Source organism: Polyodon spathula, unplaced genomic scaffold, assembly GCF_017654505.1.
Source record: "Polyodon spathula isolate WHYD16114869_AA unplaced genomic scaffold, ASM1765450v1 scaffolds_2632, whole genome shotgun sequence".
In the NCBI taxonomy this organism is placed as follows: Eukaryota; Metazoa; Chordata; class Actinopteri; order Acipenseriformes; family Polyodontidae; genus Polyodon; species Polyodon spathula.
The window spans coordinates 10,001-23,015 of record NW_024474101.1 but is presented as its reverse complement, the minus strand read 5'-3'; the positions used below and the strand labels follow the sequence as shown (position 1 = coordinate 23,015).

Sequence of the window (13,015 nt, the reverse complement as noted above, 5' to 3'; positions counted from 1 at the left end):
CGGTGGGCGGGGTTTACACTTTACTTTGAGGGCCGTGTTTTCAAACCTGTGATGTGTTTTTTTTCCTTTTTATAATCAGTCTATTTTAATAAAGCATATATGTTAGAACTACTTGTGGCTTCTTGTTCTGCAATTTGTGAAATTAAAACAAAGCCTCAGAAATAACTCCAGCAGCCCGACACCAACACCATGCAAGCGACTGCTTCAAGTGCTTTTATTATTTCCAGCTCACAAATACTCGGGGGGGGGGGAATCTTTTAAAGATACAAATGACACGATTATTAAATAATTCATTACAGCAGATTAAAGTACAAGACAGATCTATTAATACAGAAAATAAAAAATAAAACTGAATCGCTTGTAAAAAGTCTGTGGAGAATATTGCAGTGTCTGCTCGGTGCTATGGAAAGTCTACAGTAGTCTTTTTACTATCAGCGCATCACAACCTGTGCAGATTAAGACTCCAATATTGGATTGGAATGAAGCTTGGCAGCCCAGCCCGGCCTGGCCCGGCCCTGCGGCTCACACCGGGTCCTGGAGGTGCTGGTGCCCTGGCTGCCTGACACGGGCCAGGTTTATCTCCAGGAGGCTCCTCGTGTGGAGGACAGAAGGGCGGGATGCAGCAGTGGTACTGGAACAAGCCCAATGTGACGCGTGTATCATTTCACCCTGATAAAATTATAGATCTATCTATATATTAATGAACAGCAGGCACTGCACATCCGTCTCCCCACATCAGTGCAAAATGAAGAGTGCAAATAACAAACAAACGACGAGGGAGGGAGGGAGTGCATGTGTGTGTGAGTGACAGTGCCCGCCCTGTCTTGATCTGTTTCCAGTTTCTCTTGTCTCCTTCATTTCTGTGGCTTTAACAGACAAGGGAACAGCTTCAGAACCACATGAGAGAACAAAGCGGGCTTCTGATGAGCCGAGTGCAGCACTGAGAACAGAGACCTCGCCAGGAGGGAGCGAGACAACAAACTAATAACAGTGAGCATGTAAAGAATGAGGGTGTAAGAACAGCAGCAGCAATAACAACAACAATACAGAACAAACAAAAGATCTGACAAAGAGAAACAACTACAAGATTCTTCAGAGACGGGAATAATTTGGGGTTTTTCAGACTGGCACTTTCTTTACTTTTTAACATTTATTAATCTGTCTGCATTCGCACAGCACTGATCAATTACACAGGACAGAAAACCCAGAGAGGTGAACCAGACAGGTGAGCAGCGCAGGACAGAAAACCCAGAGAGGTGAACCAGACAGGTGAGCAGCGCAGGACAGAAAACCCAGAGAGGTGAACCAGACAGGTGAGCAGCGCAGGACAGAAAACCCAGAGAGGTGAACCAGACAGGTGAGCAGCGCAGGACAGAAAACCCAGAGAGGTGAACCAGACAGGTGAGCAGCGCAGGACAGAAAACCCAGAGAGGTGAACCAGACAGGTGAGCAGCGCAGGACAGAAAACCCAGAGAGGTGAACCAGACAGGTGAGCAGCGCAGGACAGAAAACCCAGAGAGGTGAGCCAGACAGGTGAGCAGCGCAGGACAGAAAACCCAGAGAGGTGAACCAGACAGGTGAGCAGCGCAGGACAGAAAACCCAGAGAGGTGAACCAGACAGGCGAGCAGCGCAGGACAGAAAACCCAGAGAGGTGAGCCAGACAGGTGAGCAGCGCAGGACAGAAAACCCAGAGAGGTTAACCAGACAGGTGAGCAGTGCAGGACAGAAAACCCAGAGAGGTGAACCAGACAGGCGAGCAGCGCAGGACAGAAAACCCAGAGAGGTTAACCAGACAGGTGAGCAGCGCAAGACACGGCCTCCAGAGCTTCCTTCACACTCTCTGACACGATGAAAAGGGGCAGGTTTCAGGTGAAATGAAACGAGCCGAGAGCGAGCGAACACAGCCGTTCCCATCATGTCTGGCTTGGGATAGCAACGCCCCCTACAGAACAGCTTGGAGAACGACAAGAGCTGCTGTGAACCCAGTTAAGACACCCAGAGCTGTGCGGACAGCCTGCCTGTCAGAGGAGTCAACACTTTGATCTCTTTCATTATTATTACTGATGATCTGGCAGCTGTTTTTTTTTATTTTATCGTGGCACGCTGGCGTTGCCTGGAGCTGGGCTTTGATCCATCGTAACACTTCATTCATAAATCTCAGCTCCAGCACTTTCAGCCACAAGAACCAGCCCAACAGAAGCTCCCTCTACACTGAGCTCCGCGCTGCCTCTGGAAACCGGCTTCTCCCCTCAAGCGGTCCGGCTCTGCAAAGCTCAGCCCTGCTGGGGAGGAGCCAGGCTCTGCTGGGTCAGAAGAGAGGCTGCGTGGTTCTCTCAGTCTGCGCTGGTTAAAAATAGAGGGCTGGTTCGCTGCTGAAATCCGACAGGGAGCTGCTGTCTGCTGCAGGGGTCAGCTGAGAGAGAGAGAGAGAGAGAGAGAGAGAGAGAGTGGAGCGGAAGGGTTAGTATGTAGTTATGCAGAATTATAAAAAACTCACGAGTCAATTTTGGTAATACTATTAAAAATCACACATGAGGAATCACTGTTAACAGGAGTCACGTTTATGTATAGGTAACGTGGGGTGGGGATCATTTCACACAGTCTGAGCTGAGAGACAACACCCGACACACAACGCGTGAACTTCAGACACAAGCGGTTCAGATCCAAGTCTTCAAAGGGATTCAGTGAAAATGTTTGTTGTGGATGTTACTGCGTTTCTTTGTAATATTTCAGCATTGCTCCAGTGATCCCAGTTAAACAGTCATTACAATCCCGAGTCCCTGAATGCCTCTGGATTTTGTTTTCATTCTCAGCTGGTCTGGGGACTCGTTTCTCGGTCGCACGCACTCACCATCATTTCATCCATAGAGAGGTCAGCGTGTCCCGGTGAGGAGTCCCCCGAGGAAACGTTGTCCTCGTGCTTGTGGTCCTGCCACTGGTTGAAGTCCACAGAGTGCTTGGGAGTGTAGCTGGACAGGCCTGCTGGACAGGGGAGGGGACAGTGAGGACAGGGACACAGCGTGCAAACAGGACCAGGCTTCACCAAAATATTGCAAGGATGAAAAGACACTCAGGGCTTACTAGATATGTAATGTTACACAGTATTCACACAAAAAAACTGCAAATTGCTTCCTTGCTACACCGGGGCGCTGATATCTCGTGGTTCATTAGAGACACACGCTGTGATTTCTGAATATTAAACTATAGCCCCTTGACTAGGCTGGCTAAGAGGCAGTGGTTTCACAGCTGCAATGCAAGTCCTCCCCAGCAGGGGTCCCCATTGATCAAGAGTCTGTCAGACAGGTCTTCCTTTAACCTCAGTGTGAGAGAAGAGCTGGGAGTGAACAGGGACCGATCCACTGACACAGCGCACAGGGGTGCCAGGCCCTGCTCCCCTCGGAGTGGACTAAACCAAACCCTAACCGTTTAAACTGGAACCAGACCTTCCATTTTACTCACTTTTAAAAACCAAACAACACTAGAGAGGCTCGCTGGCGATTTCTGTCAAAGTGCCCCTATTGAGATCCACTGAGGGCACCCCACTGTGTGGGACTGTATTATGTTTGCTCAACTTACTAGACTGAAGGCCCTTCTGCAGCAGACTCCCGAGAGCTTTGCAATGTTACCTGCTGAGTCGAGCAGCTTCAGCAGCAGCAGCAGCAGCAGCCAGGAAATCAAAGCGTCTCCGTGTGTGACGGGCTGACGTGAGCAGCAGACGCTGGGCAGAGACACTAATTCAGTGTAAAAGCCTGCTGGAGACTGAGATCTCCTGGCTGACAAGCCTGTGGGAGCCCTGAGCTGCTGCCCTGCAGATCGACACTTTGTTTTACAGAAGTGCAGCGCCGTTCTCACCGGAGATCCTGCCGTTACCTGCGCTCTGCGGACTGGGCGAGACGAGGGAGCTGGCTCTGGGGATGAAGAGCTGGACCTCCTCCTCCTGCTCCTCCTCCTCGTCACTCTCGGGGTCACTCTCCATCATGGAGCTCTCCGAGGGGTACTCGAAGGTGGTGTGCATACTCGCCTCGCTGAACGAGATCTTCATCTGGGAAGACAAGCAGAGAAGACGTTAGCAACCAGCGGAGTTACTGCCTGTCATCGTGTTTCCACTAGCTGTGCCTTCTCTCTGGAGATCTCTGACCCTTGATTTGCTCTCCTGGGATTATCTCCAGAATAATCTGCTAATCTGCACTAATCTGCCCTCACAAGGGTAGCTCCAGCCCTGCTCAGGGGCTCTATTAAACCCTGCATGTCTGCTGGCAAGCTGCCTCAGGTCCAAAATAACAAACATGAGCGACAGAACCAGTGAAAAACCGGATCAGAACAGCCCGTGTGATCCTGCATGCTGGAGCCCGAGTCCAGCCCTCTCTCAGGGATTCAGAGCTCTCCACACGCCTGCTTGAACAGCCCGTGTGATCCTGCATGCTGGAGCCCGAGTCCAGCCCTCTCTCAGGGATTCAGAGCTCTCCACACGCCTGCTTGAACAGCCCGTGTGATCCTGCATGCTGGACTCCGAGTCGTTAAGGTGAATCAGCTTGTATGTTTGTCTATTTAGTTTGAACCACATATCCTGCTTTGTTTTTTCAGACGGCCCTTTGTTTCAGTTCCTCGTGAGCCAGTTCTGCAAGTCCAGCTTCATTCTTTTTAAACTGAATCACAGCCAGCGATAGGACTGGGCCTGCCAACTCACCCTGGCAGCACACTGAGGAGAGGAGAGGAAAAGAGAGGAGAGGAGAGAAGAGGAGAGGAGTGGAGAGGGGAGAAGAGAGGAGGGGAGGGGAGGGGAGAGGAGAGGGGAGGAGAGAACAGAGGTTTGTGTGCATGTTACTAGAGATCTGTTTCCTATACAGTGATACAGTAACACCTGGGTTTATTCTCAGGCTTGCTGGCTGCTCTAGGAAATGCTATTTTTAGGGATCTCTGTGGTAAGCAAACAAATACAAGGCAGAGCAGTTTGGCTGAAGCTGTTGGAGAGAGGACTCTGCTAGCTGATTGACAGGCTGCGTCTACCAATGGGGGGATCTGAGGGCATCGGGAGAAACGACAGATTTACAGGAAATATTTCAGCAAGGCACTAAGGACAGAGAGAGACAAAGAGAGAGAAAGAGAGAGAGACACAGGGAGACAGAGAGAGACACAGAGACAGACACACACAGAGAGAGACACAGTGACAGAGAGAGAGAGAGTGAAGAACTTCTGAAACTGACAGACAGCGAAGCAAAAAAGAGAAAGGCAGAAAGAGTTAATCTGTTCTCCGAATGTTTGCATTGTGGATTTGAATAAAGCCTGCATGAGTGGTGCATTCCACAATCAAATGGGACCCAATGACTGGACGGGCTCAGCTGGGCCAATACAGCCCAGACCGGGACCAGGGAGAGACTGGGGTTCACAGGGTTTAAGAGAAGGCTGACGGGATCTGCAGTGACTTGTTCCTGTCCCGCGCAGTGTGATATTTACTGTACAGCTGCCAGCCCCTGTAAATCTGTGAAAATTTTTTCAACAGTGACTAACATATTAGTGTCACTGATTGTGTGAAGTGGGCTGGGTGGGACTTAAACACACAGAAACGCCACGCACACACCTCGATACAACACACCGCTGTGAACCCTGCATTACTCCCTCACTCTCTGTCTCTCTCACATCCTGCCCATACAGCAGGAGAGAGGCACTGTACAACACAAACTGTGCCATGTCCCTCTACTGGGCTGGGAGCAAAGCTCTCTGCTCACGTTTAGCACGACCCTGCAGTGACACACCGCACCGATCCATGGCATTTCAACAGAGTCTCTCAGCCCCAGCCGCAGGAAGGGTCAGGATTAGCTGGATCACAGCAGGTGTGACCAGTGAGGCCTGAGAAACACCTTCCCTGAGTTTCAGAGGCATTGCCAGGGTGCAGCACTGATGGGAAACATCTTTCACGGAAATCCGACTGTGCCAACAACTGTGCCACTACCCTGCCAGGCCCATGAGGGAAAGGCAAGCTAATGAAATATTAAGATCTCTAATCAGCTATGAGGAGTCAGGCTTCTGGACTTTGCAATGCATAACACTGTTTTATAGCTGCTTTACGTGACCCAAGTCAGCTGCCAAGTCACGGGGAATTGCCCAAAGTGACCAGGAACCTGCACTGGTAACGGCTTCACTGCACAGGAGTGTCAGACTCAGCAGGGATGAAAATAAGATAGACTGAGAGGAACACATGCAGAGCACAGGAACGCAGAACACAAACCTCAAACAGCAATCCATTTATACTGATGCAGAGCACAGGAACGCAGAACACAAACCTCAAACAGCAATCCATTTATACTGCTGCAGAGCACAGGAACGCAGAACACAAACCTCAAACAGCAATCCATTTATACTGATGCAGAGCACAGGAACGCAGAACACAAACCTCAAACAGCAATCCATTTATACTGCTGCAGAGCACAGGAACGCAGAACACAAACCTCAAACAGCAATCCATTTATACTGATGCAGAGCACAGGAACGCAGAACACAAACCTCAAACAGCAATCCATTTATACTGATGCAGAGCACAGGAACGCAGAACACAAACCTCAAACAGCAATCCATTTATACTGCTGCAGAGCACAGGAACGCAGAACACAAACCTCAAACAGCAATCCATTTATACTGCTGCAGAGCACAGGAACGCAGAACACAAACCTCAAACAGCAATCCATTTATACTGCTGTGTTTAGATTACATCATTACATGCACAGGGAGAAAGATTTCAACACAACACCGGCACGCTGCTCGTCAAAGCACTTACATGCTCTCCCTCAAAAGGGATATTTAGCAAAATAAGACTGAAATCAATGGAGTTAATTTAGTGTCTCACACTCACACAGACACACACTCACACTGCCTCACACTCACACTCACACTCACACTCACACTCAGGTGCCCTCTTCCCCGCTGCTGTAATCAATCCCCTTTCCGATCAGCAGATACGAAGGAAGTGCTGCAGCCATGTGGACTGGAGATCTCTCTCTCTATCACTATCTCTCACTCTGTCTCTCTATCTTTCTCTCTATCACTATCTCTCTCACTCTATCACTCTCTATCACTATATCTCTCCCTCTATCACTATCTCTCACTCTGTCTCTCTATCTTTCTCTCTCTCTATCACTATCTCTATCACTCTATCTCTCTCTCTATCACTCTCTATCACTATCTCTCTCTCGCTGTCTCTCTCTCTTGCTCTCTCTCTCTCTCGCTGTCTCTCTATCACTCTCTCTCTATCACTATCTCTCTATCACTCTCTCTCTCTCTCTATCACTATCTCTCACTCTATCTCTCTCTCTCTCTATCACTATCTCTCTCTCTCTCTCTATCTCTCTCTCACTCTATCACTCTCTATCTATCTCTCTCTCTATCACTATCTCTCTCTCGCTGTCTCTCTCTCTTGCTCTCTCTCAATCTCTCGCTGTCTCTCTATCACTCTCTCTCTATCACTATCTCTCTCTCGCTCTCTCTCTCTCTCTCAATCTCTCGCTGTCTCTCTATCACTCTCTCTCTATCACTATCTCTCTCTCGCTCTGTCTCTCTCTCTGCTCCCCAGTTAAGAGGCACGGCTCCGATGCTTGTGTGCAGAACAGAAGATGTTTTAATGGACGCATGTTAATAATTTAAGCTCATTTGCATGTTTCTCTTCCCTGGCAGCTATTCTGAATGTTGAGAAAGTGTTTTCATAAACAGCGCGTGTGTCTCATAGTCGCTTGTCCAGCCAGGACTTCCTGTTTAGTGTTGGGTTTGTAGACAGGTTTCTAACAGGGGGCAGGCTGCATGTCAACACTGTACAGAGAGCAGACTCCTGGTCCCACTGCCAAACCAATGGTGCACAAAGGGGCTGAGTCACTGTGCACCCTGCCCCTCCTGTGCAGCCACTGCCCCACAGTCTCAGCTGAGAAATGCAATGCATTGTTTGAGTTGAATACATACTATCTGAACCTGTCACTCAGGTGCAGATTAATGCGCAGGCAATGTGACACAACAACCCCTCCTAGCACATACACACAGAGACACCCGAAACACACACATGTGAGAGCCAGGGCATCAGCCAGGCACGCACGCACGCGCACACACACAAAGACATGAACGCACACACACAGACATACACACACACAGACATGCACGCACACAAAGACATGCACGCACACACACACAAAGACATGAACGCGCACACAGACATGCACGCACACACACACACACACACACACACAAAGACATGCACGCACACACACACACAAGACATGACATGCACGCACACACACACACACACACACACACACACACACACACACACACACACACACACACACACACACAGACATGCATGCGCACAAAGACATGCACGCACACACACACAAAGACAGGAACGCGCACAAAGACATGCACACACACACACACACACACACACACACACACACACACACACAAAGACATGCACACACACACATGCACACACAAAGACATGCACGCACACACACACACACACATGCACGCACACACACACAAAGACATGCACGCACACACACACAAAGACATGCACGCACACACAAAGACATGCACGCACACACACACACACACAACACATGCACACACACACAAACACATGCACACACACACACACACACACACACACACACCACACACAAAGCAGCACGCACAAAGACATGCACACACACACACAAGACATGCACACACACACAAAGACATGCACACACACACAAAGACATGCACACACACACAAAGACATGCACGCACACACAAAGACATGCACACACACACAAAGACATGCACACAGAGTTCACCGATAGCAAGTTGTTCAATATTGACACAAACACCCTGCAGTCAAACACAACTGCCCTAATACTAACACAGGCAGCTGGATTCAGAAGCACAACATATCCTGTAGCACATCTAAACTAAAAAGAAGCGCTCTGCTCCCTGAACGAGCTGCTGTTTGAACGCTGCATCAGCCTTGCTGCATTGAGACCACACTTCATTTCAAATGGAAACCCTCCAGTGCCTCACAATGAGACCAGTGTAGTCCAGCCAGCCTCTCCAGCGCATTCTAGACACGACTCGGCCAAGCGCTAGCACTGTGCTTCAAACAGCAGCAACTTGCAGCAAAGAGAAGCGCCAAGCAGGGTTACATAAAGATGCTGTAAAGATAAGAAGTGTTTTTACACGGAGCTGCAATGTTTGAAGAATGTAGTCACAGGGGACTGAGATACAGCAGCAGCAGCACCCTGCCTTTATTAATAAACACAGGAGCCACACTGAGCTCCGCTCGACCGCCTGCTATTTCTGTTTGCTTGTGTTTCCGCAGGACGTGCGCAGGGTATGTGAAACATCTGAGCTCAGCCTAACAGAGGTGATCTGGGAGTCTTCAGGCTCTAGAAGATCTTTTTTATTGAATGTGCTCTCATCACCTGTAAGCTGTAATCATCGGCACGTGCAGCATTTTACACCTGCAATCTCCAGACTCCCACCCACTCCAGCAAAACCTTGTCAAGTCGGGTCTCAGAGGATCCCACCGATTCTGAATCGCTAGGGGACCTGTCCCATCCCTGTGTAGAGAAGTGCCCCCTATCTTCGGTCTCCAGTCTGTCTCCACCTGGCCAGGGTTCACTTCAGCAGCCCCCCAGGCTCTAAGACGCCAGCCTCACCTGCACAGGTAACACAAGCCCTAACAGAAGCAAGCAGCACAGAACCCTGGCCAGTGTCGGGAACTCTCACACAGTACACTGCTTTTTATTGCCTTAATAAAAACCCTGCAGTAAAGATTCCACAGATGGAATGTAAATCCTGCAGTAAAGATTCCACAGATGGAACGTGGGCCGCGTATTATTTCAGTTTTATTTGACATGCCAAAGTCTTTACTCCACTCTGGAAATGAAAGGAGAGCATTTCATATAAACATCTCCCGTGTTTAAAAGGCTGTGGATAGCAGTGCTTGGGCTGTTTGGGTCTGGTTTTATAAAGTCAACAATCAGGAGTTTGTTATCGACTGCAGTAAACGGCTTGGAAATGTCGCCCCTAACGTGTTCCTAATAAACCCGCTTTGTGCAGAGGTCTGTGGCTCACGATCGCAGTAACAGCAGTCTAATGTTATTAGAAATATGGAAAGCTGAGAAGTGAAGGCTGTGTCTATAGGGGGTTTTTCTGACTCAAGTTTCTAGTCGAACGCCGCAGTTCCTGTTTTTTTTTTTTACGCTCTGCAAAGATGCTAGAATTGGAAATAACAGACCGGCTATTCGGCTCCCAGAGCGTGGTCAGCATGCCTTTACTGGATGAGTATCGCGGGTTGAGACTTCCCATCAGAGAGACGCCCCAAATAAAGACAAACTAACGCAAGCTTCAGCGTGACGGCTGTGTCAGCCTGTTTCACAGCTAAAGCAGTAACCTCGTGTTGCCCTGTATCCGGCACCCTAGATATATCTCCCAGCTCCTGAGAGGTGTCTTCATGGTGCTACAGTGATTCAGTGAAGGGTCTCAGATATCACATCACCAGCAGAGTCAGCACAGACTGTCAGCGCTCAGGGTCCAGCTGACACAGCCTGCCCAGCGGTCTCCCAGCACAGCCGCTCCAATAAGAGAAGAGGCCAGTGGGGGGGGGGGGGGGGGGGGGGGGGGCACAAACAGCAGGCTGCGTTAAACGCACACAGAGCTCTTACCTTCTTGCGTGAGGAGCCCGTCTTGGAGAGGCAGGACCGGTCCAGCACCTGGTACCCTCCGATCACCTGGATCTCCTCCACCGCTGGGTAGCGCTTCTTCAGCATGGCTCCCAGGCTGGCGAAGGGGGCCTCCTTCCCTCCCTGTGGCCCTGGGGGGGCCTGGGGGCCGGGGGCAGTGCTGGCGCTGCTCTGCTCTTGGGCGGCCGGCTTGCGCTTGGGCACCACAGTGAAGGTGTTGCCGGTCCTGCGCTGCAGGTATCCGTTGCTGGGGTGTGGGGCGGGCTGGGGAGCTGGAGCGTGAATCTCAGTGACAGGCACGGGCTCCTCCGGCCCCTCCACGATGTCGTCGATGTTGGTGACCGGCAGCAGCTCCTCCTCAGCTACGGGGCTCGTTGCCGTGGGGACGGTGATGGGAGGTACCACTGCTACTCTCTGGGAGGGAGGAGCTGGCTCTGCTGTTCGTTCCACTGGAGACTGCGGCTCTGTGGGAGCCGGCTGGGAGGAAGCACTGGGGGTGGGGCTGACCGGAGGGGGCTCAGCTGGCCAGGCGGGTATCTCTTGGGGCCTCCCCCTCTCTCGTGCCTCCAAGAGGAGAGACTCCACAGACGGATGCCGCTCATGTTTGGAGGGCGTTGCCGACTGAGGCTCTTCCACCTCGCCCCCCTCTGGAAGCAAACTGCTTCCTGCTTCCAAAGACCTCTCCCCGGCCGGGCTGCCAGCTGGCACAGTGTGGGTTCTCCTCTCCTGGGCTGGGCTGCCGGCTGGCACAGTTTGGGTTTTCCTCTCCTGGGCCGGGCTGCCGGCTGGCACAGCGTGGGTTTTCCTCTCCTGGGCCGGGCTGCCGGCTGGCACAGCGTGGGTTTTCCTCTCCTGGGCCGGGCTGCCGGCTGGCACAGTGTGGGTTCTCCTCTCCTGGGCCGGGCTGCCGGCTGGCACAGTGTGGGTTTTGGCTGCTGCTCCAGCCGTCACCTTGGCTCTGCTGTCAGCCCTAGCAGCGGCCGCAGCGAGGGCGTGGCGTTTGGGAATGATGGTGAACGAGTTCTTGGACTGCAGCCGGATGTTGGCCAGGGCTCTGGCCTGGACGTCCCCCTCCGGGATGCAGGACATGTCCGGCTTGGGCGCCTGGCAGATCTCGAAGGAGTCGTTGCTGCTGGTGGAGTGGGACACTGCCCTCTGCTGGTTGGGGGTGGTGCTGGCACTGGAGCTGGAGAAGGGGGGCTGGGGTTTGTGCTGAGGGGAGAGCAGGGGCGTGGCACTGGGCTTTTCCTCCTTCCTGGCTGAGCCCACATTCCCAGACTCTCTACTGCTGGAAGCGCTGGCTGATGGCACTGTGGCGTGGCCGTAGCGTGAACCAGCCGGGGCCTCTTTCGGGGCACCCAGCCCGTGTTGGGGCGAGTGCAGCCCATTGGTCAGGGGCTGCCTCCTGTCCCCCCTCTCTCTGGGGTTCACCACTATAGTCTGGGTCGCTCCCCCCGTTTCAAAGTGTTTCCTGTAGGAAGACACAGACAGATGGCTGCCCTCCACTCCAGGGGGAGAAGTGGGGGAAAGGGGGGACACGGGGGAGTCCCTGCTGGGGGGCGCCACCCCTAGACTCTGAGGCAGTCTGGAATGTTCACTGTCGGGGGGGCGCTGGAAGACAGTCTGGGGTCTCTCTTCTCTGGGGGAGGAAGAGGCTTGGCTCGGCTTCTTTGGCAGGGGGGCTGGCTTGGGTCTGGGAGGCAGGCGTGGCTGGGCTGGTGGCTCCGATTCCAGGAGCAGGTCTTCAGTGCTGCGAGACTTCTGATGCAGCCTCCCGTAGTAGTTGCGATCGAACTTCTGCAGCATGCGGCTCACCCTACCCTGGCTGAGCCCGGGTTCCAGGGGCCCCAGCGTGCTCAGGTTCTCCTCGCTCCGGCTGAGTGCCGAGTCGTAGACCAGCACCTCCCTCGCCCGGATCTCCGTCAGCGCGCTGCCTCTCCTGTCCAGCAGCTCGCTCATGGAGCCCAAGGTTCCTCCGTTGCTGTGGGGGCCCAGCGTACTGCTGCCGAAGCCCCCCCCCTCGTGGAAGTAGTCCGGGTCAGACTCGATGATGAGGATGTTTTCTGCCCAGATGGTTTTGATCCCGGGAACGCTGGCACACATCTCCAGGATGTGCTGCATGGGCCGGGAGCCCGCTCCCCTGTCCTGATGCCTCCTCCTCCTCTCCTTCTCCAGGATGATGAAAGGGTTTTCCTGAAGGGGCCCCAGGCTCTCCTGCAGGACCAGCCTCTCACCCCCGTCTCCGTGCTGCTGGGGGGGTGTTGCATCCTCGAGGAGCGAGGAGTGGGAGTTCCAGGCGGATGGTAATAAT

At 52.4% G+C, this 13,015-nt stretch overlaps 1 protein-coding gene across 3 annotated transcripts in view; it reads right to left on the bottom strand.

Annotated features, from left to right (window-relative positions):
• Positions 1-1,108: 1,108 nt before the first annotated feature.
• Positions 1,109-13,015, bottom strand: part of tprn (taperin) — a 12,654-nt gene continuing 747 nt past the window's right edge. Inside the window, exons 1-5 of one of the 3 annotated variants that reach the window (XM_041243763.1) lie at positions 10,687-13,015; positions 4,689-4,700; positions 3,872-4,043; positions 2,853-2,983; positions 1,109-2,414 (exon numbers count right to left, since the gene is read on the bottom strand). The exon at positions 10,687-13,015 is cut by the window's right edge and continues 747 nt beyond it. In XM_041243763.1, coding sequence (XP_041099697.1) covers positions 2,349-2,414; positions 2,853-2,983; positions 3,872-4,043; positions 4,689-4,700; positions 10,687-13,015 — 2,710 coding nt within the window. In that variant the 3' untranslated portion in view covers positions 1,109-2,348. The remainder of the gene's footprint in view (positions 2,415-2,852; positions 2,984-3,871; positions 4,044-4,688; positions 4,701-10,686) is intronic. The other 2 variants (XM_041243764.1, XM_041243765.1) reach the window with 2 other exon arrangements.